Raw genomic sequence first — 26,175 nt, 5'->3', positions numbered from 1 at the left:
CGTGTATCAATCACTTTATTGATCAGTGGATGGACGTCTGATGGACGCTGGCTCCATTAGCCGGAAACATTAGCAGCTTTATGTGGAAGCAGCTAATGTTGATGATGTTAGCAATTAGCCTAGCATTAGCAATTCCCCAGAGACCATCAGAGGGTAATGGAGTCAGCTGATGTTGACGTTAACGAGCTGCTGCGGCTGAATCCAGACTGAGTGTGTGTAACACTGTTGTGTGTTAGCGTGTGTAACGCCTGGTTAAAACCGGGTTAATGCCGGGTTAACGCCTGGTTAAAACCGGGTTAACGCCTGGTTAAAACCGGGTTAATGCCTGGTTAACGCCGGGTTAACTCCGGGTTAACGCCGGGTTAAAACCTGGTTAATGCCTGGTTAACGCCTGGTTAACGCCGGGTTAACTCCGGGTTAACGCCTGGTTAAAACCTGGTTAACGCCTGGTTAAAACCTGGTTAAAACCTGGTTAACACCTGGTTAAAACCGGGTTAACGCCGGGTTAACGCCTGGTTAAAACCTGGTTAATGCCTGGTTAACGCCTGGTTAACGCCGGGTTAACTCCGGGTTAACGCCGGGTTAAAACCTGGTTAATGCCTGGTTAACGCCTGGTTAACGCCTGGTTAACGCCGGGTTAACTCCGGGTTAACGCCTGGTTAAAACCTGGTTAACGCCTGGTTATCTCTGTGCTGTGAAAGGCTTTAAAACCAGACTGGAAGATCTCCAGAACGACATGTACATGTGAAAAGGAGAACAGCTCTCTCTGAAGTGTTTCAAATGAACTGTAGCTTCGAGGTGGACACGCAGAGAACGTCCACCTCAGGTTCTTTAATCAGACGTTCCACAGCTGCTTCTTTAAAAGGCAGTGTTTTCACAGGTGACTGCTGGCTGCTCGCTGCCATCGGCTCTCTGACTCTGAACGATCACCTGCTGCACCGCGTCGTTCCTCGCGGTCAGAGCTTCAGCCAGGAATATGCCGGAATCTTCCACTTCCAGGTGAGACTCCACCTGCTCTGAGCTCTTCTTACATCTGCCATGAGGACAGACAGGAGGCTGCTTCTGATCTCTGATGGTGTTACAGTTTGAACCGTGAGGATCCACATGTTGCTCCGTCACGCTGCAGTAACTCTTGTTCTCTGTCTGTAGTTCTGGCAGTTTGGCGAGTGGGTGGACGTGGTGATCGACGACCGTCTGCCCGTGAAAGACGGAGAGCTGATGTTCGTGCACTCGGCTGAAGGCAGCGAGTTCTGGAGTGCTCTGCTGGAGAAAGCCTACGCCAAGTAAGAGACAGCCCAGAGACATGCAGAGGATTATTACAATGGGAACATTACAATGTACATTGTGAAGCTACAGAGGTTTGATTACAAGATCTGCTGTGTTTGAGTGTTTACTGTGTGTTTACTGTGTGTGTTGAGGCTGAACGGCTCGTATGAGGCTCTGTCTGGTGGCAGCACCACTGAAGGATTCGAGGACTTTACGGGCGGAGTGGCTGAGATGTACGAGCTGAAGAAAGCTCCCAGAGACCTCCATCGAATCATCAGCAAAGCTCTGGAGAGAGGATCACTGCTGGGCTGCTCTATAGACGTCAGTCACACACACACACACACACACACACACACACACACACACACACACACACACACACACACAAAGCTGTACAAATAATTTCACTGCTTGTCTCCTCACCAGTCACTCTCTTCAAACACACCAGACTCCATTGATAAAAACGGTGATTTTAGCTCACAGGACGCAGAAGGAGTCTCTGGTCTCCTGCTGCAGCCATCAGTTAGTTAATTGGTTTTTGTGTGACTTTGGTGTTTTAAAAGGTTTCTTCAGATCCAACACAAATTAACTAACAGTTGGAGGCAGCAGCAGAGCAGCAACTCCTGTGTCCTGTGAGCTTAAATCAGTGTTTTTATGAATGGAGTCTGGTGTGTCTGCAGAGAGCGATGTAACGTCTGTGTGTGGTTAAAACAATCATCTTCCTCTGTAACTAAAAGGTCTATCTCTGTAGGGATCCTTTCTGTCATGTTGTCACACACTTAGAAGAACAATCTGAGCCTGTCAGTGGGACCCCGGGTTATTAACATCACAATGACCCTTTAAGACTAAAGTTAATAAACACCTAAATGTTCTTTAACGAGTCATTTCCTGTCAGTTTGACATGAAGACTGTCCGTCCTCAGATCACCAGCGCCTTCGACATGGAGGCAGTGACCTTCAAGAAGCTGGTTAAAGGCCACGCCTACTCTGTGACCGGGCTCAGACAGGTGAGCTCACCTGTCAGCATCTCATCTCATACCTGCACCAGGATGAGCTGTCTGTGCTGGACTCTGTGTGTGTGTCGTCTCTGCAGGTTGAGTACCGCGGGCGGCAGGAGCGTCTGATCCGCATCAGGAACCCGTGGGGTCAGGTGGAGTGGACCGGAGCGTGGAGCGACAAGTCAGTGTCACACTGTGTGAAGCTGTGTTATTACAGAGGCAGCAGATAACGAGACTGATGTACCTGTGTGTGTGTGTGTGTGTGTGTGTGTGTGTGTGTGTGTGTCAGCTCATCAGAGTGGAGCTCCATCGACTCTGCAGAAAAAGACGAGATGCTGTGCAAGATGGAGGACGGAGAGTTCTGGTACGTTTCTGAAGATGTTAGGGATCATGTGGAGGAGGACGGGGGTTACAGTGTGTGTGTGTGTGTGTGTGTGTGTGTGTGTGTGTGTGTGTCAGGATGTCTTTCCAGGAGTTCCTGCGTCAGTTCTCCAGACTGGAGATCTGCAATCTGACCCCGGACGCCCTCAGTCAGGACACCACCTTCTGGACCACCACCATGTTCGAGGGCGGCTGGAGGAGGGGGAGCACAGCGGGGGGCTGCAGGAACCACCCCAGTGAGGGGGGGGGGGGGCATTAATATTACTCATATATTAATCATATCTGAGGTTTGCTGATCACCTGCCCTCCATCTGTCCCCCGATGACTACATATCCCATGATGCTTTGCAGACACCTTCTGGATCAACCCTCAGTATAAGATCTGCCTGTTGGAGGAGGACGACGACCCCGAGGACGACGAGGCCGCCTGCAGCTTCCTGGTGGCTCTGATGCAGAAGGACCGCCGCCGCTTCCGCCGCCACGGCCAGGACGTGCACACCATCGGCTTTGCCATCTACGAGGTCAGAGGTCAAAGGTCACTGAGATAGCCTGTAATGGAACATATGTTGCTGCTGACACGTAGCAGCTGTTAGAAAGCGTAGCATGTGGTTCCAAGTGATGATGACTCTTCTTCTCTGGTTTGGTCCACAGATACCTGAGGAGGTGAGTCAGCTGCTGTCTGCTGTGGAACCATAGACTGTATAAATAATGGACGTAGTCTCAGTGACGTCACCCATTGGTTTCTGAAGAAGCGTTTTGAAGCCCGAATTGTGCCGCCGCTGGGGGTTGCCATATTGGAAATGCCGGGGCCGGCAAATCCAGAGGCAGGCAAAGAGGCGGAGCGCGACAGAGCTACAGCCTATGGCTGAGGACTATGGGCGGGCCGCATGAATCAGCCAGCTATGGAATTTTAGCTATTTTACGGAAACTTAAAATAACGGCTCTGCTCATCACTGCAGTCCGCTGTAATCTCTTAAACTCCTGACTCCTGTTTACTGACCGACGATTAAATAAATGTTTGATAAACACTGAACAGGCTAACAAGCAGCTAAAGCTAGCACAGTATACCTGCTACTTAGTGCTAAAAATATTTCAATACAGTTACACTTAACTCACCGAAAAGCTGGAGCTCAGACTTCTTACACGGCCATAAAGTTCCATAAACACACAGAGAGATTATTTGTCTAAAGTCTCCAACAACACAAACAGGTGAAGGTAAGCTCAGTGTCTGTGTCTGTGTTGACGTCTAGCAGACAGCCAGCAGAATCCACCTGTCAATCAAGTGATCCGGCCCCTATGATTTAAGGCTTAATATAATAACATTCACCCCCCGTACAGTTATCCTGAACAAGAAAATTAACTATTTATAACAAAACCGTTTTTTGTACCAGGCTGTAAACATGTTTATTTCTGCTGTAATGTTATTTCTTGTTTTCTGGAGCCTCAAGTGGACACTCGAGGAACTGCAGTTTTTTGCACTTCCGCATTGGCTTCATATTTCAACAACGGAGGTTACCATGTGTGGAACACATCAAACTGTTTAAACACTCCTGCTGTGCCCTCTGACCTCTGTGTGTCCTCAGTACCGCGGCTGTACCAGCGTCCACATGAAGAAGGACTTCTTCCTGCGTCACTCGTCATGCGCTCGGTCTGAGACCTTCATCAACCTGCGCGAGGTGAGCGCCAGGCTCCGCCTCCCGCCTGGCGAGTACCTGATCGTCCCCTCCACCTTTGAACCCTCGAAGGAGGCCGACTTCGTCCTGAGGGTGTTCACCGAGAAGCAGTCTGAGACCGAGTGAGTGGTCAGGTGCACAAACACGCAGAGAGTCCTGCATTACTTATTGACAGGTGTTCTGTGTGTGTGTGTGTATGAAGCTGCTGACAGTGTTTGCTCTGTGCAGGGAGATGGACGACGACGTGGTGGCTAACTTTGAAGAGGAGGTAAAACTGGTGTTTGTTGATGTCGTGCATCATTCACAGAAACGTGTCACATGAACCCATTACTATTCTCAGTCTCAGTGCGTTCAGCTCTCAGCTGTTCGAATATGACAGACAGAAATAAAGAACGACCGGAAGACAACGATAGTTTAAATCATTTTAAACATATTAAATATAAAATCTGCTCCTGAACTCCTCTAAGCGTCTGTGTTTCATTGAAGGTGCTGATGGATAAAGAAACAGATGTTTTTAATCCGAGCAGGAAGTGAATAAACAGTTTATCTCATAGTTTCCTGTCTCTGTGTCGAGATGACCTTTGACCTCAGGAGCTTCCTGTTCTTCTTCTTCTGTGCAGGAGGAGATCTCAGAGGGCGACGTGGACGACTCGTTCAGGTCCATGTTCGCTCAGCTGTCCGGAGACGTGAGTTCAGTTTGATGTGAACAGACAGATGATCCAAACATTATGATACGTGTTAGCACCAATGACTGTATATATAGATGGACGACGCGTCTCCATCTGCTCCCATTGTACGTAATTGATGCCAAATCGGCCCCCTGATAGGCGCTGGGGCGTGTATTTTGATTTTATAGTTTGACTCATGTCCCATCTGTTAACATGGAGGAGGCGGGCTTTAGGACCTATACTGCAGCCAGGCAGCAGGGGGCGCTAGAGAGGCTTCACTGTTAGGGAGCTGTCATGCCGTCCATCTTTTTATACAGTCTATGGTTAGCACGTTAGCATCCAGGCTAACTGCCATTAGCTTCATATTGAATGTAAGCTATTCTGTGTGATCAGGACATGGAGATCTCGGTGCGAGAGCTCAGGACCATCCTCAACAGAGTCGTGTCCAAACGTGAGTTCAGCTCTTTGATAGACACATAAACATCACAGACACAGAGAGGAGGCTGTGAGGCAGTGAACGCACCACAAACACTGATGTCCTGTTGTGGGTGGATTAAAAACAGGTGGATCATCTGAGGAGCAGGAACACGAGCAGGAACACGAGCAGAACCTTTACATTAAACCTGCTGATAAGAAGCAGGAACGCGTCACGACAGTGTTAAATCTGTGTGAGGACGTTCAGCAGCTCTGAGTCAGGGCTGTTAGCAACATGAGCTAATCATTAGCAACATGTGCTAATGATCAGCAACATGTGCTAATGATCAGCAACATGTGCTAATGATCAGCAACAGGAGCTAATCATCAGCAACAGGAGCTAATCATCAACAACAGGAGCTAATCATCAGCAACAGGAGCTAATCATCAACAACAGGAGCTAATCATTAACAACAGGAGCTAATCATTAGCAACGTGAGCTAATCATTAGCAACAGGAGCTAATTATCAGCAACAGGAGCTAATCATTAGCAACAGGAGCTAATCATTAGCAATAGGAGCTGATCATTAGCAACAGGAGCTAATCATTAGCAACATGAGCTAATCATTAACAACAGGAGCTAATCATTAGCAACATGAGCTAATCATTAGCAACAGGAGCTAATCATTAGCAACATGAGCTAATCATTAGCAACAGGAGCTAATCATCAGTATCCGCTCATTTAAAGTGTGAAGGAAACATTAGAGATGAATGATTTACTCCATCAGCAATGAACAATCTGAAACACGACTTCTTCTTCTGTGGTGTTTACAGACAGAGACCTGCAGACTGATGGCTTCAGCATGGAGTCCTGCAGAGCCATGGTCAGCCTCATGGACGTATCCTCACTTTGAATAAGCCTGTTTAACTGATTTGTTTAGCAACATGTAGCAGAGTGTTAATCCTGCTGCTCTTCTCCTTCTGTGGTTGAAATAAAAGCATGTCAGCCTTGACCCGTGCTCAGAAAGACGGCAGCGCTCGCCTCGGCCTGCTGGAGTTTCAGGTTCTCTGGAACAAGATCAGGAAGTGGCTGGTGAGTCCTGATCTGTGTTCTCCGGTTTTCCACAGAGTGCATCATGCTTCATGTCCCAGTAATGGTGGTAGAATGAGACGGGTATGATGAGGCGGATGAACAGACTCTCTGATGGAGTAAATCAGCAGGTTCAGCATCAGACTGAAGCCAGCCCAGGCTGAAGTCACAGAGGACTCATACGCAGCTGTCCACAGACTTTTGGCCATGTCATAAAAACAATCGCAGCTAAATTAAATGTAACATGTGTGGTCCTAACAGGGCTAGTTAACCCTAACAGCTAGCATGCAGGCTAACCTTTAACACGTTAGCACCGTCTCTGAATATCTCTGTATTCTCTTCCTGGTCTTAAACTGACTCTTTGTTTAGATAAAGCAGAACAATAAAGTTCTGTAGGGGCAAGATAAAGCTAGCGGTTAGCTTAGCCTGCTAACATCTCAGTGGATTGGATGGTGACTCACAGGTTATTAGCCAGGCTCCCGGTAGAGAGGTGAAGTATGAGCAGCTCTTTAAGGTTCCTGCAGTAACAGTTTTATGATCCTAAAAGATTCCCAGGGTGCATTTCTCCAACAAACATCCAATCACAGAGCTCCACTGTCTGTCAGTGAGCTGAACATAAAGACTTCAGAGAGTGAGCAGGTTAAACTCATTCAGAACTCCATTAGACAAACGTCTAATAAAAGAGCACAGAGGCACTTCAGGTACACAGACAGCAGAGTGTCACAGAGAGAGAAAAAAAACACACCTGAACACCTCCTGAGTCACTCCTGGTTTCACTCTGTAGCTGCTGGACTGGAGGATGCTGCCTGCACCGTTTCTGCACTGAGCTGTTAAACTTCCTGTCATGTGAACAATCTGCTGCGTCTCTGTGCAGGGCATCTTCAGAGAGTTTGATCTGGATAAATCTGGATGCATGAGCTCCTATGAGATGCGTCTGGCGTTGGAAAATGGAGGTAAACATGATGAGGTCACATGATTAATGATGTCACTCACTTCCTGGTCTGACCTGAGATCTGTGTTCAGGGTTCAAACTGAACAACAAGCTGTATCAGATGCTGGTCGCTCGATACGCCGACAACGAGATCATCGACTTCGACAACTTCACCTGCTGCCTGGTCAAACTGGAGGCCATGTTCAGTACGTACCTGAGATCAGCAGCTCCTGTGTCCTGTGAGGTTAAATCACTGTTTTTATGAATGGAGTCTGGTGTCTTTGAAGAGAGCGATGGAACAGCTGTTTCTTCTCTTTTACACAAAGGTCTTTCTCTGTACACTGTCTGTACCTGTTGGTCTTTCAGACCCTGAAATACATAAAACAGGGCCCAGGTTTAAAGACCCTTTAAGACTTGTGAAGCAGAACTTTAACTTAGAAGTTTTGGTACTTTGACTGAATGATGTGAGGACTTTATCCAGCTCTGCTCTCAGAGACAGCTTTACTTCTGTTAGCGTCTTCATCTTTCTGCCTCCGGCCTGCTCCAAACACTCAGCTGCTCATATGTATGGTCTGACCAACGGGACCTGAACGCAGCACAGAGATCAGCTTCATGTTGTTGAGGAGATGCTGCTCTGATCTTTGTCTCCTGTTTCTTTCAGAGGCATTCCAGCATCTGGACCGAGACGGGACAGGAAGTGCAGAGATCAACATCATCGAGGTACGAAGCATTAACAACAGAGATGTGTCTGATGAACAACATGCCAGACATGTACCGCAGACATGTACCGCAGACATGTACCGCAGACATGTACCTCAGACATGTACCTCAGACATGTACCGCAGACATGTACCTCAGACATGTACCTCAGACATGTACCGCAGACATGTACCGCAGACATGTACCTCAGACATGTACCTCAGACATGTACCTCAGACATGTACCGCAGACATGTACCGCAGACATGTACCGCAGACATGTACCTCAGACATGTACCGCAGACATGTACCTCAGACATGTACCGCAGACATGTACCGCAGACATGTACCGCAGACATGTACCGCAGACATGTACCGCAGACATGTACCTCAGACATGTACCGCAGACATGTACCGCAGACATGTACCTCAGACATGTACCTCAGACATGTACCTCAGACATGTACCGCAGACATGTACCGCAGACATGTACCGCAGACATGTACCTCAGACATGTACCGCAGACATGTACCGCAGACATGTACCGCAGACATGTACCTCAGACATGTACCGCAGACATGTACCGCAGACATGTACCGCAGACATGTACCTCAGACATGTACCGCAGACATGTACCGCAGACATGTACCGCAGACATGTACCTCAGACATGTACCTCAGACATGTACCGCAGACATGTACCTCAGACATGTACCTCAGACATGTACCGCAGACATGTACCGCAGACATGTACCTCAGACATGTACCGCAGACATGTACCGCAGACATGTACCTCAAACATGTACCGCAGACATGTACCGCAGACATGTACCGCAGACATGTACCTCAAACATGTACCTCAGACATGTACCGCAGACATGTACCGCAGACATGTACCGCAAACATGTACCGCAGACATGTACCTCAAACATGTACCGCAGACATGTACCGCAGACATGTACCGCAGACATGTACCTCAGACATGTACCTCAAACATGTACCGCAGACATTCACCTCAAACATGTACCTCAGACATGTACCTCAGACATGTACCTCAGACATGTACCGCAGACATTCACCTCAAACATGTAAATGAGTCTCTCAGTCTCATGCATCTAACTCACTGTGAGCAGGACAACTATAAAATGTGGTCATGTTCTGCTGTTTGATCTGTGCCTCCTCTTCCTCCTCAGTGGCTCTGTGTGACAATGTGTGGCTGAAGAAGGAGAAGAACCTGACCTTCAGTCAAAGTGCCTCCAACAGGAAGAAAACAGGAAGCCAAACATTCCCACAGCCTGCTGCACAGTACTGCAGTACTACTACATCACTACAGTAGTGATGTAGTAGTACTGTGCAGACATTAGTCTTCCAGCATCAGTGTGAAGGGTAACTGCTGTCAGGTGTGACATCAAAGTCAATGTTTAAAGGGTCATTAATTCTGTTTCTGTGCGCAGTGATCAGACACAGTGTGCCATCCTGCAGTGACTACACTACACTACTACATATTCACAGTACTACACTAATACTACAGTATCATCGTACCAACGCCTGATGCACTCACACTCTGCTGCTGCTTTATGTATTCCTCCTGCTGCAGATAGAGGGCGCTACAGCGCCAACATAATCACCTCTGTCTTTATTTATTGATGAGACCAGCTGCTCCCTGTCGCCTCCATCACACCTCCACCTGTCAGAGATCCTGCAGCCTGTGAGTCAGAGCTCTGGGTTCATGTGACAGTGAGGGGGTCAACAGGTGGAGGCGTTTAAGGTCAGCTTGGACAAGCTAACACTGATGTAGCAGCTCCTCAGCTTCATGTTTTCTCTGAATAAACTGAATCAAACTGCAGAGCCTCAGACGTCCTTTCTTCCTGGTGAGCAGCAGGACAAAACAGAGACAACACACGTTTGTGTTTAAGGGGATAAACAGTGACTTTAGAGATCTGAGTTTATAGAAGAATGTTTCCATCAGGGAAAGAAACAATCTAGTGAACCTCTCAGGAATGTTCATCTCATCTTTAACTCTATCTAATCTATTTTTGTGGCAGGAACAGGCTTCAGTAGAAGATCACATAGACAAAAGGTTGTTTACAGGACATTTATTAATTATCGGGTAATCTAAACTTAACATCAGTCATCAGAGTCTGAAATAAACTTCACTTTTCTACCGAGTCAGAATCTCTTCACACAGATCCTGCACAGGAACACAGAATGTTCAGCTTCATCCCTCAGGTCTGAGTCCTGCCAGACTCCATTAAAGAAACCTCTCATTTAAAGGCAGCATGTCCTGACGGTCTTCGCGGGTCAGTCCTGGTTCTGGTTCTGGTTCTGGTTCTGGGTCTCCCGTCCCTCCCTCCCCTCCACCGGGCCCAACAGTACGGCCTGGGCCTCCAGCAGCGTGGTGTCCGTGTTGGCTCCCAGGAAGCGGGCGGTGAGCTCCAGGTCCTGCAGCCGCAGACGGACCCTGCTGCCCCGCTGCAGCTTCTCTCCGTCCGCCGGTCGCCGGCACACGCAGTGGAACTTTCCTCCGAAGTCGATGTACAGGTCGTCCTGGACCACGTGGTAGATCCTCCCGACCACCACCTTGTCTTTGGCCGGACCCATCTGGATTAGCGGGGACCGGCGGAGAAGAGAGGCGAAGCTCTCCTCCTGACCGGGGGAGGAACCTCTGCTGCCGGCCGCAGAGCCCTCAGCCTCCCGCCTGAGCTCCGACTGCAGGTCGAAGGCGGCAGCGAAGCCGGACCTGGGTCTGTCCGAAGCGGGCTGGTCGCTGCCGGAGGCCCCGCTGGAGTCTGAGCTGAAGGAGCTCCTGATGAACCTGGAGGAGGGTAACCGGACTCCACACCTGAAGCTGGACACAACCTTACACAAGGCAGCCATGTTGTCCCACAATGCCGAGCGAGGAGGACTTCCTCTTCCGGTACAGAAGATTAGCTCGCAGCGCCACCTGGTGGCTCCGAATGCTGCGTGATTTCTACTATCTAACATCAACTATCGATCATTTAACTCCCTATAAAGGGTCCACAGAGAGTGGCTCATGACTTAATTAAAGTGAATAAATCAACTACTAAAGCTTTATTATCATGAATCATCATTCAGACAGGATGAGGGTGTCTCTGTGAAACACGTCTTCAGTTAATAAGTTAACTTGATTAATTTGTCAATTAATCAACTTTAATTCGAAGGCCCAGGAGCTGTTTTATCGAAGGTCAGAGGTCAGGCATCTGCATGAGGGTAAACAATGTCGATTATACAGCTCCATAAAGCATGAGTAAGAGATTCATTAAACAGTAACAAAGACATTATTTATCTTTTATGGAGCCTAAAGAAAGAAAGAACAAATATGAAGTGATCATATGAAGGATCCAACCACAGAGATCAGAGGCAGCAGCCGGCAGGTGGCGCCGGGCTGAGGTGACGTAGTGACGTCTCCCGGATAATGAGTGGAAAAAGAGCTGCGCATGCGCAGTGTGTACTCCTGCCCGAAGAGAAGCTCAAGCTAACATGGAGGTGTTTGTGAGCGCTCCGGGTTCCAGGTTTTTAAACGTTGAGTTTCCGCCCGGGTCTGCGGTCAGAGACGTTCTGGACCGGTTCACCCGGCAGCAGGTGAGTGTTCACTCCACACGGAGGACAACTGGGTTATTCACACCGAGCCTGAGTGTCGGGGGATTAGCCGATGTGCTAATGTAAGCTAACAAAAACAAACGGAGGCTAGGAGCGTTAGCACAACGACGAGCGGACCGGATGTCGATTTCTTAACGTTTAACTTCTGAAACAGAAACGAAGTGAAGCTTTAAACAAACTGACTGTTATCAGGCAGTCACGTGAGTGCAGGTGTTGGGAGGCAGTCTGCTCCCCTGTTAGATGGTGTCTCTGCGCTGTGCTGTTCCAACATGTGACATACTTCAACTCCGAGGCTGTTTTACCTGCTTTATAATCATGTAAAAATCAGTGTGAGGCGGCTGAAGCGACACACAAACACATGGTTAATGTCAGTGCAGTGTGGCTGTTTCTCTCCCGCCGTCACGTCTCTGCACATCAGCAAGTGAGAAACAGTTTTTATTTTATTCGGTGTTTTTGAGAAAAACTTTAAGATCTAATAAAACAGTTTGTCCAAAGCAGCGTGAACAGAAAAACGCCGTTACACAGAAAGTGAAATTTCTGCATTAAAATACTTCAGTTCTTTAACTGTGTGTACTCAGGAGCTGAGTGTGTGTTGTGTGTCTGTGCAGGGAGCTTCTTCTTCGGGGGATTTCTATGTCACCAGAAATGGTCGCCTGTCAGACCTGCAGGACCCTCTGCAGCATGGAGCCGTCTATCACCTGGAGCCTCGCCTCTGTGGAGGAAAAGGAGGTGTGTTCCAGGAAATAGACAGTTCAACAAAAGCAGAGTGCTGTGATCGAAATCTGATTCTGCTTACTGCATACTGCTTACTGCTTACTGCATACTGCTTATTGTGGGATACAGTAGACGAGGGAACTTTGCATACTTTATACTACATTTAGGCCACATCAGGAAGTACTTCTCGTGTCGTCTGGCATTTCAAACACAGCACTGATAAAACCAGTTTTACCTTGGTCTTCTTCTGTGGTGTTCAATGTGTCTGTGTGTGCTTCAGGGTTCGGCTCCATGCTGCGAGCTCTGGGCGCTCAGATCGAGAAGACGACGAACCGTGAAGCCTGCAGAGATCTGAGCGGGCGCCGACTCCGAGACGTCAACCACGAGAAAGAGTAAGAGTCGGAGAGCCCGGGTTACATCAGTAACAACCAATGACTGTAAATATAGATGGACGACGCGTCTCCATCTGCTCCCATTGTACAAAATTGATGCCAAAATAGCCCTGTGATAGGCGCTGCCATCTTGCGATGGTGGCATCATTTGGAGACAGAGACTGCGCTGTAGAGATCGGCAGGTGGTGCCGTCGTAGCCGCTTCCGCTAACCCAAACACGCACTTAACTCACTGAAAGGCAAGGATCTCACTTGCCGGCGTGTTTAACAGCAGAACAGCTTCTTGTGTTGGTCTGAGGTCAAAGTTCACAGGTATGGAAACTTCAATGACTGTAGTGATTGTTTTAGTGACGTCTCCACTCGCGGATCGTCCTCCGCTCTGCTCACCCGGAACTGATCGGCTGCAGGAGCCGAATTTGTCAACAGAGCTGTCAATCATCATTTTTACAGCATCAAATAACTAATTAAAAATAAACTTGTCAGAAAAATGAACACTGTGACATAAATCAGCAGGATAAGAACTAACTATAATGACAGAAACATGTTTGAGAAAAATTTAACGGGCGTGTATTTAGATTTTATAGTTTGACTCATGTCCCATCTGTTAACATGGAGGAGGCGGGCTTTATGACCTATACTGCAGCCAGGCAGCAGGGGGCGCTAGAGAGGGTTTGGCTTCACTGTTAGGGAGCTGTCATGTTGGCCATCTGTATATTTTGGCTGCTTCTCAGGTCTCTTAAATTGCATCCATGCTTCCTTCACTTGCGTCTTAGTCCCTCCCACCAGAGATGCACGGAGAGAGGAAACCAGTATAGGAGAGAGGAAACGAGGAAATGTTTTTTAAGAGACATGAGACGTCCTTTCCGATGAAGCGTCACGTGCTGCGACGTCCGTTTGTGATGATCGCGTCAGCTGATCACCGCTGGATCAGCTGTCAGTCTGCTTTAACAGCTGTTTCTGTCTGCACACATGTGCTCTGTATTCATTCTAATAAAACACACAGTAACAGTGTTTCCTCTCTGTAACCTGTTACCTGTGTAACAAACACCTGCACATGAAGAACAGGCTGCAGTCTGTGTTCCTGCTGCAGAGCCAGACGGACATTTCTTACAGCACTGTGTCTTTATATTATTTGTTCACTATTTACATTTGTGATCACTGATCATCTGATCTGAGTTAATTATTTAATCAGCCCAAATACTGTCTGTTCATGAACTATGGACATTATTGATTAGGCTCAAAGTTTCAGGATAAATAGAAATCACGTCACGCTGATCAAACCCGACCTCACTGATGATCACGCTCACACGTAGTGTTACCTGCTGACAGAGAGACTCTCCTGCTCCCTCTGAATTCATTCATTCATCTGTAATAAAAGTTAGCAGGGGACTAACTGATCATGACGAGAGGTATTTCTTTAGATTACATTTAATAGAAATGAATCTGTTTTTGCTGCTTTTGATTTTTAGACAACTTATTTCTAATCAGATGTTGACTCAGAAAACAGATCAAATCTGCAGTTATTCACTGCATTTTATATATTTTACGACAAGTTATGATCAATATTTCGTTCTAAACGATCTCAGCTTGTCAGATACCAACTCATTATACCGACTTTGTTTATAGTCGGTTTCAAGGCGCCCTGTAAAGTCTGTTTTAAGGTCCGCTTCTTCCTCTCTGCGATATGAAACTCCGGTGATGTTGTGAACTTTCACATCAGTCCGATCTGCTGCAGCGTCCAATCACTAACTGATCTGTAATAAGAGGGCGTGTCGGCCAGTAAAAGACTTCCGTGGAGGCTGCTCTCGTGTATCCTCGCTTATCGCTCCTCGGAACTCCCTCCTCCATCCTCGATCCTCGCTCCTTCGAGCAGCGATAAGAGCTTCGAGACGGTCCTCAATATGGCGGCTCCAGAACTACTTCCAGTTCGGGCGAGGAGCGAGGAGCGAGGAGCGAGGAGCTATCAAATAAGAGACTTGGGAAGCAGCCACAGTCTTTGATAACAGCTCTTCTTCTGTGGTGTTCAGGATGGCAGAGTGGCTGAAGAAGCAGGCGGAGCGCGAGGCGGAGAAGGAGCAGCGACGTCTGGAGCGTCTGCAGAGGAAACTGTCGGAGCCCAAACATCACTTCACCGACCCCGAGTACCAGCAGCAGTGCCACGACCTGTCGGAGAGACTCGAGGACTCGGTCATCAAAGGTGGGGGGCGCCCCTTCAGACATCTTCACCTGCTCTGTAGTTCTTGAATGACTACATTAACCAGGTTTCTTTAACATGTTTCAGGTCTTCAGGCGTCGTCCAGCACTCAGGTGAAAGCTGACGACGCCTCAGCGGTGAAAAGAGCGAGCTCGGGTCAGAGCGAGCAGCCGCACAAGAAGAAGAAGAAGAAGGCGGCGTCAGCAGCGTGTTTCTGGTGAGCCGTGTGTGTGTGTGTGTGTGTGTGTGTGTGTGTGTGTGTGTGTGTGCGTGTGTGCGTGTGTGCGTGTGTGCGTGTGTGCGTGTGTGCGTGCGTGTGCCCTGTGAACGTGCGTGCGTGTGCCCTGTGAACGTGCGTGCGTGTGTGCGTGTGCCCTGTGAACGTGCGTGCGTGTGCCCTGTGAACGTGCGTGCGTGTGTGCGTGTGCCCTGTGAATGTGCGTGCGTGCGTGTGCCCTGTGAACGTGTGTGTGATTAAGCATTGTGACATCACAGGACGGGCGTGGGCGAGCTGCTGAGCTCAGAGGAGGACGATGAAGATGAGGAGTCGTCTCCGTCCACGTCCTCCTCCAGCTGTGGCGCTGCTGCTGTTACCATGCCGACACAGATGGAGGTGGAGCCTGAGCAGAGCAGCAGGTAGAGATCACACCTCCTGAGTCCTGATCCAGACTCACAGACAGACAGAGACCTGATTTTCATCCCTCTGTCTTTCAGCTCGTCTGACTGCAGCTCCTCCTCCACCGATGAGACCCCCGGTCCCTCGGAGACCCCCGGTCCCTCGGAGACCCCCGGTCCCTCGGAGTCCCCCGGACCCTCGGAGACCCCCGGACCCTCGGAGACCCCCGGTCCCTCGGAGACCCCCGGACCCTCGGAGACCCCCGGACAGCAGACCATGAGACCCTCATATGATCAGAAACCTGCAGAGGAGTCCGGCTGTCCGTCTCAGCAGGTCGGTGACCTGTCCGTCATGTTTGATTGGATTGATCGTTCAGCTCACGACGCCCGTGTTCTGGTTTAATTAGCCGGTTCTGATCGTCTCAACTGATTTGATAGTTAAAATCAAAACATGTAAAGAGGTCTGAGCTGTTTTTAACTCGTTCATTTATATTGAGACATTTGAAATGTTTAAAAAACATGAACACTGAGATGTTCTTCACATGCTCGTCAGGTAGTTTATATTAATGACTGTAGAACATCGTTCTTCAGGGTGAAGAAACGGCAATCTTTAATCATGTTCCTTTGATCTTTGTGTTTAAGAAGCTGCAGATATTAACCCCCCCCCTTCAGCAGCGGGCCGGTCCTCGGGTGGACGTGTCCTCGCTGTCGTCCGCCTCTCAGCTGGAGGCTCTGGGTCTGGACGTCCTGAAGGAGGAACTGATGAGTCGAGGTCTGAAGTGTGGGGGGACGCTGGCGGAGCGCGCAGCCCGACTCTTCTCCGTCAGAGGGCTGAGCACAGATCAGATTGACCCGGCGCTGCTCGCCAAACCCGGCAAGGCCAAGAGGAAGTGACTCTTTTCTGCAGATGTCCAATCAGAGGGCAGGATTTTATAAACGTTGTTGTATCTGAGTTTATTTTTAGTGAATCAATAAAAGTGTTGCAAAAATCACTTTTCAAATAGTTGATTCACATTAATCATGTTTTTATTGAAACACCTGAAACTGAACGTCTGTCTGTCTGAGTCCTGTTGCTTCTGTTTCTCAGTAACATTCAGGGAGCGTGGGGATTTCTGGAACAGCTGCAGTCCAGCAGGTTATGAGGTGTGACACGTCTGCAGGTCTTTAGAGCAGCTCAGAGCACACGAGGAACTCTGACACGCTGTTAGAACACTAAGTGGTGACTTTATTAGACACACCTGTATGGAACGTTACATCACTCGGACGTGTTCATGGAAACAGGTGTTTGTGATGTCCTGCTCGCTTTGAGACCTTAAAGTATCTGAGCTGAGTTTGAGCTTCTGCTCTGAAGGTTCGTGCATGCAGACGTTCTGTGTTCCCATGGTAACAGTGGTCACATGGGTTGCATAATCACTCAGCCCTATGTGACTGCTGTTCGTGTTCACACTGTACCTGTAAGCACATGTTCAGCGTTTACATCAGAGAGAAACAGTCGGATTGTAACCTGCAGTCTCTAAGAACCTCTGTTTTACATTCTTAAATATCAGATTTACTTTTAAACATCCACCGAACAGGAAGTCTGTGTGTCAGCAGTTTGATAGACTTCCCATGATCCTCTGCTGTCAGAAGCCGGGGTCCCAGGAGGTGACCTGCGGAGCATCCAGCTCCTCGAAGCAGACGATGACATCACCGGGGCTGAAGTCTCCATGTCCCTCCGCCATGACGCCGCACTCCATCCCTGTCTTCACCGTCTGCACGTCGTCTTTGTGGTGCTTCAGCGCCGCCAGAGAACCTGCAGAACGTCACAGGAACGTTTGAGGAAGGTCAGATAAAACAGTATAGGAACGTTACAGGGACATTAGAGGGACAGTACAGGAACGTTACATGTTGATGGTGGTGTGTTTCATGAGCTTAGTGATCAATACCTGTCTCAGGTGAAAGATCAACACAGGTGAGACTCACCCTCCCACAGCGTGTCGCGGCCTCGGATCAGTCTGAACTTCTGTTTTCGGTCCAGCTGACCTTTCTGAACCCGACAGCCGGCCACCGGAACCTTCTTCTTCCCCACCGAGACGTCAAACATGGCGAGCACCGTCGCCTCACCTGAACAGACATAAAACTTCCTGTCAGATAACAGTCCTGGTTTTTCCCAGCTGGAATCATGAACTCAAACACATCACAAGTTTCACAGAAACAACCGTCTCTACAGAGGAACGATCACAGAGAGCTCCGTAAAGTAAACATGTAAACAGGAAGTGGTCCTGACCTATGACGTTCTCAGAGACGAGTGGAGGCAGTTTGCTGCTCAGCTCCTCCTTCAGCTCGTCGATCAGTTTGTAGATGATGTTGTGAAGTCGCAGCGGGACGCCGCGCCGCGCAGCCAGCTGCTGGATTGGCTTGCTCGCCCCCACGTTAAAGCCGTAAATGGAGCCTGAGGGAAGGAGTGAGAACAAGAGGATTCACATGCAGAGTTCTTTTATGACAACATCTTCTCTCCTCTGTGACCTCTGACCTCTCTGACCATGCAGGCTGTTACCTGTGAATGTGTCCGCCATGTTGACGTCGTTCTCGGAGACGTCTCCGATGCCGCAGTGCACGACCTCAAGCTGACACTGCTGCTGAGCGTCGTAACTGTCCAGGATGTTCAAGATGGCCTCCACTGAGCCGTCCACGTCCCCTGGAGGGCAGAGGTCAAAGGTCAGACAGGTGGAGACATGGACATATCTTACATGACTGAACACCTGAAGATGAACTCACCTTTGATGATGAGCGGCAGGCTGAGCGTGCTGCTCTGCGTCCTCTCACTCTCTCTCACGGCATACCTCTCCTTGTTGGCCTGGTACAGAGCCCACTTCCTCTTCCTCCAGCTCAGGTGCATAAGCCCCGCCCTCTCCTTCCTGTATTCCTCCAGGTGCAGCTTCTGTTTTAGCTCGATGGCGCCCTGCTCCTCCTGCAGCTTCTGCCGCTCCTCCTCATAACTCCTCCACTCCACCACCTCCCTGGCCCGCTGCTGCTCAAAGAACACACACACAGACACACACAGACACGTTAACAGAGGCTCCAGTATACACACATACGGTGTATACTGTATGTGTGTGTTGTTCTCACCTCTGACTCCACCTCCAGCAGCACCTCTCCTGCGGATGGCAGCTCCTTCCAGCCAACCACCTCCACTGCAGAGCTCGGCCCCGCCTCCTTCATCACCCGCCCGTTCTCGTCAAACAGGAAGCGGACTTTAGCCCAACTCCTCCCCGCCACCAGGACGCTACCGCGCTTCAGCGTCCCCCGCTGGATGACGGCCGTCGTCACCGGACTGAGGAACACACAGACATCATATAACCACAGACACTGAACCAGAACATCTAGAACTCATAGAACCAGAACATGTAGAACACGTAGAACCAGAACATCTAGAACATGTAGAACACGTAGAACCAGAACATCTAGAACTCATAGAACCAGAACATCTAAAACACATAGAACAAGAACATCTAAAACACATAGAACCAGAACATCTAGAACTCAGAAGCAGAACATCTAGAACACATAGAACCAGAACATCTAGAACACATAGAACCAGAACATCTAGAACTCATAGAAGCAGAACATCTAGAACTCAGAAGCAGAACATCTAGAACTCATAGAACCAGAACATCTAGAACTCATAGAACCAGAACATGTAGAACTAGTAGAACATGTAGAACTCATAGAACCAGAACATGAAGAACCCGTAGAACCAAAACATGTAGAACATATAGAACCAGAACATCTAGAACTCATAGAACCAGAACATGTAGAACACGTAGAACCAGAACATCTTGAACTCGTAGAACCAGAACATCTAAAACACATAGAACAAGAACACCTAGAACTCATTGAAGCAGAACATCTAGAACTCAGAAGCAGAACATCTAGAACACATAGAACCAGAACATCTAGAACTCATAGAAGCAGAACATCTAAAACACATAGAACCAGAACATCTAGAACTCAGAAGCAGAACATCTAGAACTCATAGAACCAGAACATCTAGAACTCATAGAACCAGAACATCTAGAACTCATAGAAGAAGAACATCTAGAACACATGGAACCAGAACATCTAGAACTCATAGAAGCAGAACATCTAAAACACATAGAACCAGAACATCTAAAACAACTTGGAGGAAAACATCTAGAACACATAGAACCAGAACATCTAGAACTCATAGAAGCAGAACATCTAAAACACATAGAACCAGAACATCTAGAACATGTAGAACACGTAGAACCAGAACATCTAGAACTCATAGAACCAGAACATCTAAAACACATAGAACAAGAACACCTAGAACTCATTGAAGCAGAACATCTAAAACACATAGAACCAGAACATCTAGAACTCAGAAGCAGAACATCTAGAACACATAGAACCAGAACATCTAGAACTCATAGAAGCAGAACATCTAAAACACATAGAACCAGAACATCTAGAACTCAGAAGCAGAACATCTAGAACTCATAGAACCAGAACATCTAGAACTCATAGAAGCAGAACATCTAGAACTCATAGAACCAGAACATCTAGAACTCATAGAAGAAGAACATCTAGAACACATAGAACCAGAACATCTAGAACTCATAGAAGCAGAACATCTAAAACACATAGAACCAGAACATCTAAAACAACTTGGAGGAAAACATCTAGAACACATAGAACCAGAACATCTAGAACTCATAGAAGCAGAACATCTAAAACACATAGAACCAGAACATCTAGAACTCATAGAAGCAGAACATCTAGAACACATAGAACCAGAACATCTAGAACTCATAGAAGCAGAACATCTAAAACACATAGAACGAGAACATCTAAAACACATAGAAGCAGAACACCTAGAACTCACAGAACCAGAACACCTAGAACTCATAGAACACGGGTTACGTCGGAGGCTCACCCTTTGCCTTTGTCCGTGCGACTCTCAATGATGAGTCCCTCCACTGCGCCGCTCGGCTCCGCCTTCAGCTCCAGAACCTCCGCCAACGCCACCGTGGCCTCGACCAGGGCCAGCAGGTTGTCACCCTAGCAACAACAGCGATGATGTCATCATGTTAATTAAAAATGTCCTCATCTCTCCCTGCTTCAAAGACAGTGCTGCAGACAGCCTGCAGGGGGCGCCACAGTGAACATGTGTTGTGATTCACCTTGAGCGCAGAGACGTGGATCGCCTGAACGTCTCCTCCGAACTCCTCACACACCACGTCGTGAGCCAGCAGCTCCTTCTTCACCCGCTGAGGGTCGGCCTGAGGCTTATCACACTTATTCACTGCCACGATCACCGGGACTGAAACAAACACACACACACACACACAGACCGAACACACACACACACACATATCAGAATCACAGCTCACTCTCTGCCCTCAGCGCTGACTGCTAGGCAGAGCGCTCACCTTTGGCCCTCCTGGCGTGATGGATGGACTCGATGGTCTGGTTCATGACGCCGTCGTCGGCCGCCACCACCAGGACCACGATGTCAGTGGCGTTGGCTCCGCGGGCTCTCATGGAGGAGAAGGCAGCGTGACCCGGGGTGTCCAGGAAGGTGATCTTCTCACCTGTAGGCAGCTGGACTGGAAGAAAAACCCAAAGGTCTGTTTACGCACTTACAAACCTTTATTCATTATTTAACGACAGACCAAAAACATCCGCAGTTCAGCTTCCTTTGACTGAATCTCAAAACTTCCTGCAGATGTTTCACAATAAAAGCCAACACGACACCGGGAGGCTTTTACTTTGAAATACTATTTTTATGTTTTTTCTTTTTTCAGAAGCTCTTTGAGTTTCAGACTTTGTCACGTCGTCTTTCAGAGAAACTTTTCAGTTCTTATTTTTATTTATTTTATTTAAAACAATATTTAGTTTCATCTTTACTATCTGCTTGTTCTTGTTATTTTGTTGTTCTGTATTGAACATCTTGTCGATAAAGTTGTATGAAACAGCAGGTGAGGATCCTCAGGTGAGCTGTCGTTACCCAGAAATGCTCCGATGTGCTGTGTGATCCCTCCGGCCTCCGTGGACACGATCTGGCTCTTCCTCAGGCTGTCCAGCAGGGTGGTCTTACCGTGATCCACGTGACCCATGATGGTGACCACCGGGGGGCGGGCCTTCAGGCTGGATGGGTCAGCTGGAGGTCTGATGGGGTCAAAGGTCAAACATTCATATCTCATATACATAAACATGACGTGCTCACTGAGCTGCAGCTTTTAAAAAAAACTTTATTTAAAGCGTGTTCTTCACTATCGTCGCGTTCGAAATGACTGCCGGTCGCATCGACAACAGGCCAGAGTAGCCGATTGCAGTCATGCACGGCGTTCTGCAGTCGGTGGAGAGAAACTGCGGTGCCTGGCCCTGAAAACTGCGGCCGCCTCGCTCCGCGGGACTTCAAAGCCTCGCGCAGTCGGGTTTTCAGAGCAAGTCGGACAACAATCTAACCGTCATGTGATGTGCTTGGCGAGGCGGCGATCGATTCTGCGCAGGCCTCGCTCATCTCGAACGAGTCTGATATCAGCCAGAGTGCTCGTGTTCTGATTGGTCGGTCAGTAGTCGTGTTCTGACGACAGGATAAACAATGACATTAGCCTAGCTTAGCTTAAATAGCAGAGTACGCTTCTTCCTGCCACATCATCAGTGACATCACAGCATGATGTCATACCTCCTGTGTGCGTCTCTGTTGGCTCTCTCTCGGCTCTCGCTCAGTTTGGCCCATCTGAATTTCATCCCTGATCGAGTCACCACCTCTTTGATCCACTTCTCGTCCAGCACCGAGTCAGGCTCCAGAGAGTCCAGGTCCACGGCCGTGTTCAGCAGAGCCTCAAACACGTGATCTGAACCATGAAGAACATTTAGATTAAACTTTATCGACACAGACTCGGTGAACACTGATGTGGATCTCTGTTTTTACCAAAGTCTTTGTTCATGGCCTCAGCGAGCGCCGCCACCGTCATCCTCTGCCTGATCTCCACTTCCTGTTTGTCCGCTTTAGCCTTCACCTGCTGCTTCTTCTGCTCCCTCTTCTGACCTTTGACCTGCTGACACATCACAACATCGTTGATGTAAGTAAGCAGAAGTAATAATAACTTTATATACAAACGACCGAGCAGTGACTGGGCCTGTGGTTGGTTCAGCAGGAAGTGAGATTTAGTTTGCCGTGTTAAACACGGAGGCCGCTCTGAGCCGCCGTCACAACGAAACTCTTTGTAATGAAGAATTCGACATCGTTAGATCGCTGATCATATTTAACTGTCCCCATGGATTCATTCAAACATGGCGCTGTTATCTGAATTATTTTTAATGTTATCATGTTGATACGCTACGTGACTCATTAAGATGAAGCAGATTCATTTTGTCATAATGATAATAAAACAATAATAAAGAGGGTCAGGCTGTGACTGTAGAATGACCTGCATTAGCTTACATGTCATTGATACATGATAAGCTCACAGCAGCCATGTTGGTTCCTCTTTATGACTTAAAGCTTCATCCTATTAGAATAACCAAACAGGAAGTCAACCTCACCTGTTTGACGGCAAACTTCCTGTTCTGAGAACAGGTGAGCAGGGGGGCGGAGCTACGAGCAGGACAGAGGAGGGGCAGGGACAGGACGTTACAAAGCAGAGCCGGGTCAGCGTGGACAACCCGCCGGGCCCCCCGCATCACTGATGACATCACATTCATACCTGCAGAGAGGGAGAGAGAGAAACATCTTATCAGTCGTGCTTCTCCCACACTGTCCCATGAGCATTTGAACGCACCACCAAAGTTAATTGGTGCTGTCAGTGGACTCAGAGCTGCTCGGTGGATTACATGAAGGCCGAGTTTGAAAGCACAACCAGAAACAAAGTGTGACTCTTTGTTCTGACAGGTGAAACCATCACAATACTTAAAGTTCACATCTGGCAACAGTACAGAAGAGAATCAACCGTCCAGAAGCATCAGGTGATATACTGTTAATACCAGTGAGGGTAGGTGAATAAATGGAAATGTAACTAAATTAAAATGATGCCGAATTTAAAAGAATTACTTCAAAACTCAGAGAAATATGAATCAAGTTATGTAGAAAAGGTACCGACACCAAGCATTTAAAAGCACTTTTAATGATATTAAGAGCAGAGCAGGATGAACTGTGATCTATAGCGAAAATAAGAGATGTGTTGTGGATTTTTTTTTACGCCGAATTTACTATAAGAAGCAGCCGCTTCAGAAACACAGGCTTAGGCTTAGATGTCTCACTGTCTCACCCTGTCAGCGCTGACAAACTACATGTTTGAATGAAGTTTGGCGAGGCGTGCAGGAGAGGAGAACGGATCACGGTTAGAAAACACACCAGTGTCGTTTCGTTTTGCTCTAAAGGTGTCAAACTGAACGGAGACATTAAAATGGTTTCAGGTAAACTTTGGTTCTGTTTCAGCTTCACTTCTCACCTGACAGTGACGTGTTTCTGCCTTCAGCTCATCCTGAAATCAACCGCTGATCTGTTAGTAGAGTTTCACCGTGAGATAAACCTCCGACAGGGAGCCGCCATGACAGTTAGCTGACAGGTCAGGACGAGCCGACAGCGCCTCCTGCCGGTCCGGAGAGGAACTGCACTGCATTACTGTATCGTCAACAGGCCTGAATTAAGACCAATAACCTGCAGCTACATTTATGTAATAAACTTAATGATAAACTGAAGTAATCCTCTGCATAAGCACTACTTTTTATTCCTCCTCCTTTCGCACTGTTAACATCCTGTCACGTGTCTACCTCAGGTCTTTTTGTTACTAATGGTGTCTTGTAAGCCTACTTGGGCTGGGCATGTTGTCGTATGCACGACACCATAATAAACAAATCAAACCATCCTACAAACAACTAACTGCTGTTTGTGTTTACGGTTTGTTACTTTTAATCTATAAACACAATATCATATTTACGTATATACACTGTATATTCTCATGTCAATTAATTAGTCTAATCATGCGATCATTACTGATTGTGGCACTAAATGTGTTCCATAAAATCAACAAGTCTCACTGCAGACATTTTCACTTTCATACTTTTATTGTAAAACATGTATCTTTACATTTTTACCACAACCAGATTTCCTTTTAATACGCTGTAAACTTTTATTTTGATGAAAAAACACAGAAAATATAAAATATCCAAACAGATTTTTGGCAAACTGGATCCAAAAATCCCAGAAAACAGAAGAGAGACGTCTTTTCTTTAGTTTGACTGAAAGAGCAGCAGGTGGAGGGAACACATCTAAACGTGAGTCTGATGGAGGAAGGATTAACACAACAATTTAACAAATCATTTCATGCTAACACTTTCCCCCTGCTACCAGTCTTTGTGCTAAGCTAGGCTAAACACTCCCTGGACATGTTCAGTTTTCTTCAGGCTGTAAACATCCTCGGTGAAGTGACGACAGTTTGTTTCAGATCAGTGGAGCTTCAGATTCTCTAAGAGACACTCACAGAAACACAAACAGCTCTGATTTGACAAAATCTGTCTGCTGTTACTGAACCACCAGGATCATACCTACATATACTAATTATCATTGAATCTGTATTTATGGGGACATTCTATCATTACACATAGTGTCCTGATGTTAAAAGATCACAGACTGATAGACTTCACTTTGTGTTTTCGTCTCTTATTGTCTCTACATGGAGCATCAGTACAGTTGCTATGGTTGCCTTCAGTTTTACTCGGAGCACAGGTTAAACTTTTCACCTGGATAATCAAAAGAATGAAGAATAAAGAATGTTCTCCACAGGTAAGGTTTGCTCAAGACAAATAAAAGTTAAATAAAAGGGGACCCAACGTTGAACCCTGTGGAACTCCTCGTGTCATACGTTGAGAAAAAAGCTCTGCTGCTGACTCTTCTGAGGATAATGACTTCATGTATGTTTCCACTGGTCTTTAACAGTTTGTCAAGAGGCCTCAGGCGGCAACTAACAATTATTTTGGTTATTGATAAATCTGCAGATGATTTTAGCCTTTCATTAATTAATCTTTTAGGCCAGAGTGACGACCGACAGCCCGAACCCAACATGTGAAACTCAAACCTACGTTTACAAAAAGACAAAAAGCAGAAAAATGGAACAGAAACAGTTTGAAGCCATAATGACTCATTTCTTCTTTTCACCCTGCAGGAAGCAGGTGTGCTGACAGATGAACATGGAGAATGTTTGTTGTTGCATCAGCATGATTTTTGTGCTATCATTTGTTAAGATAACATTTAACCTTTAAAACTCTATCAATTAAAATACAACAGTCATGCAGCAGCTGCTCCAGCTGAGGTTCTGAACGCTTAAAGGGAGGGGGAGGGGCCTAAAGGGTGTCCATTCGGTCAAACTAACTTCAGTCACCACGTGGAGCCTCGCAAAAAACACATCCTATAAAACACAGATCGTTACTGGGGACAGTCACAAGAAAATAATTGTGACCATTTGTTACCACTCTGAATTCTGTATGGATTCTCCTTAACGACACTATATATTTATA

General features: G+C 47.5%; 4 protein-coding genes across 4 annotated transcripts in view; 2 read left to right on the top strand and 2 right to left on the bottom strand.

Moving 5' to 3' along the window:
- LOC138595413 (calpain-1 catalytic subunit-like) overlaps positions 1 to 9,954 on the top strand; it is a 12,469-nt gene extending 2,515 nt beyond the window's left edge. Inside the window, exons 4-22 of the mRNA XM_069666819.1 lie at positions 881 to 999; positions 1,150 to 1,283; positions 1,419 to 1,587; positions 2,189 to 2,272; positions 2,359 to 2,444; positions 2,553 to 2,627; positions 2,723 to 2,880; positions 2,995 to 3,164; positions 3,295 to 3,306; positions 4,227 to 4,438; positions 4,545 to 4,584; positions 4,937 to 5,002; positions 5,378 to 5,435; positions 6,233 to 6,297; positions 6,423 to 6,491; positions 7,363 to 7,441; positions 7,512 to 7,625; positions 8,081 to 8,139; positions 9,310 to 9,954. Coding sequence (XP_069522920.1) covers positions 881 to 999; positions 1,150 to 1,283; positions 1,419 to 1,587; positions 2,189 to 2,272; positions 2,359 to 2,444; positions 2,553 to 2,627; positions 2,723 to 2,880; positions 2,995 to 3,164; positions 3,295 to 3,306; positions 4,227 to 4,438; positions 4,545 to 4,584; positions 4,937 to 5,002; positions 5,378 to 5,435; positions 6,233 to 6,297; positions 6,423 to 6,491; positions 7,363 to 7,441; positions 7,512 to 7,625; positions 8,081 to 8,139; positions 9,310 to 9,336 — 1,796 coding nt within the window. The 3' untranslated portion in view covers positions 9,337 to 9,954. The remainder of the gene's footprint in view (positions 1 to 880; positions 1,000 to 1,149; positions 1,284 to 1,418; positions 1,588 to 2,188; positions 2,273 to 2,358; positions 2,445 to 2,552; positions 2,628 to 2,722; positions 2,881 to 2,994; positions 3,165 to 3,294; positions 3,307 to 4,226; positions 4,439 to 4,544; positions 4,585 to 4,936; positions 5,003 to 5,377; positions 5,436 to 6,232; positions 6,298 to 6,422; positions 6,492 to 7,362; positions 7,442 to 7,511; positions 7,626 to 8,080; positions 8,140 to 9,309) is intronic.
- Positions 9,955 to 10,205: 251 nt separating this feature from the next.
- On the bottom strand, positions 10,206 to 10,995 carry mrps28 (mitochondrial ribosomal protein S28). The gene has a single exon (XM_069666510.1). It carries the CDS (start codon positions 10,991 to 10,993, stop codon positions 10,418 to 10,420), a length of 576 nt encoding a protein of 191 aa, XP_069522611.1. The 5' UTR covers positions 10,994 to 10,995; the 3' UTR covers positions 10,206 to 10,417.
- A 607-nt stretch (positions 10,996 to 11,602) lies between these two features.
- sde2 (SDE2 telomere maintenance homolog (S. pombe)) lies at positions 11,603 to 16,643 on the top strand. The gene is made up of 8 exons (XM_069666570.1): positions 11,603 to 11,719; positions 12,346 to 12,466; positions 12,732 to 12,843; positions 14,870 to 15,039; positions 15,124 to 15,253; positions 15,532 to 15,672; positions 15,751 to 15,985; positions 16,324 to 16,643. Exons 1-8 carry the CDS (start codon positions 11,618 to 11,620, stop codon positions 16,543 to 16,545), a joined length of 1,233 nt encoding a protein of 410 aa, XP_069522671.1. The 5' UTR covers positions 11,603 to 11,617; the 3' UTR covers positions 16,546 to 16,643.
- mtif2 (mitochondrial translational initiation factor 2) lies at positions 16,334 to 24,196 on the bottom strand. Its single transcript, XM_069666569.1, has 14 exons — positions 24,111 to 24,196; positions 23,206 to 23,366; positions 22,592 to 22,715; positions 22,343 to 22,514; positions 21,662 to 21,822; positions 21,084 to 21,260; positions 20,835 to 20,974; positions 20,588 to 20,712; positions 18,760 to 18,964; positions 18,409 to 18,661; positions 18,188 to 18,328; positions 17,918 to 18,082; positions 17,614 to 17,754; positions 16,334 to 17,443 (listed from the first exon to the last, which is right to left on the bottom strand). Exons 2-14 carry the CDS (start codon positions 23,362 to 23,364, stop codon positions 17,274 to 17,276), a joined length of 2,133 nt encoding a protein of 710 aa, XP_069522670.1. The 5' UTR covers positions 23,365 to 23,366; positions 24,111 to 24,196; the 3' UTR covers positions 16,334 to 17,273.
- Positions 24,197 to 26,175: the final 1,979 nt, after the last annotated feature.

This window comes from Semicossyphus pulcher, unplaced genomic scaffold, assembly GCF_022749685.1.
Source record: "Semicossyphus pulcher isolate SPU_LCO1_2020_fin unplaced genomic scaffold, fSemPul1.0.p SCAF_17, whole genome shotgun sequence".
Lineage (NCBI taxonomy): Eukaryota > Metazoa > Chordata > Actinopteri > Labriformes > Labridae > Semicossyphus > Semicossyphus pulcher.
This window is presented reverse-complemented; position numbering and strand designations above follow the sequence as displayed.

What these genes read in the sequence shown, in the direction of transcription:
- mrps28 (XM_069666510.1), bottom strand. Translation starts at nt 10,993, where the DNA reads ATGGCTGCCTTGTGTAAGGTTGTGTCCAGCTTCAGGTGTGGAGTCCGG.
- sde2 (XM_069666570.1), top strand. Translation starts at nt 11,618, where the DNA reads ATGGAGGTGTTTGTGAGCGCTCCGGGTTCCAGGTTTTTAAACGTTGAG. An exon ending in GACGTCAACCACGAGAAAGA is followed by an intron (nt 12,844 to 14,869) that starts GTAAGAGTCGGA and finishes TGTGGTGTTCAG; the next exon opens with GATGGCAGAGTGGCTGAAGA. An exon ending in CGAGGACTCGGTCATCAAAG is followed by an intron (nt 15,040 to 15,123) that starts GTGGGGGGCGCC and finishes AACATGTTTCAG; the next exon opens with GTCTTCAGGCGTCGTCCAGC.
- mtif2 (XM_069666569.1), bottom strand. Translation starts at nt 23,364, where the DNA reads ATGAATGTGATGTCATCAGTGATGCGGGGGGCCCGGCGGGTTGTCCAC. An exon ending in GCACATCGGAGCATTTCTGG is followed by an intron (nt 21,261 to 21,661) that starts GTAACGACAGCT and finishes TTTTTCTTCCAG; the next exon opens with TCCAGCTGCCTACAGGTGAG. An exon ending in CGTCTCTGAGAACGTCATAG is followed by an intron (nt 17,755 to 17,917) that starts GTCAGGACCACT and finishes ATGTCTGTTCAG; the next exon opens with GTGAGGCGACGGTGCTCGCC.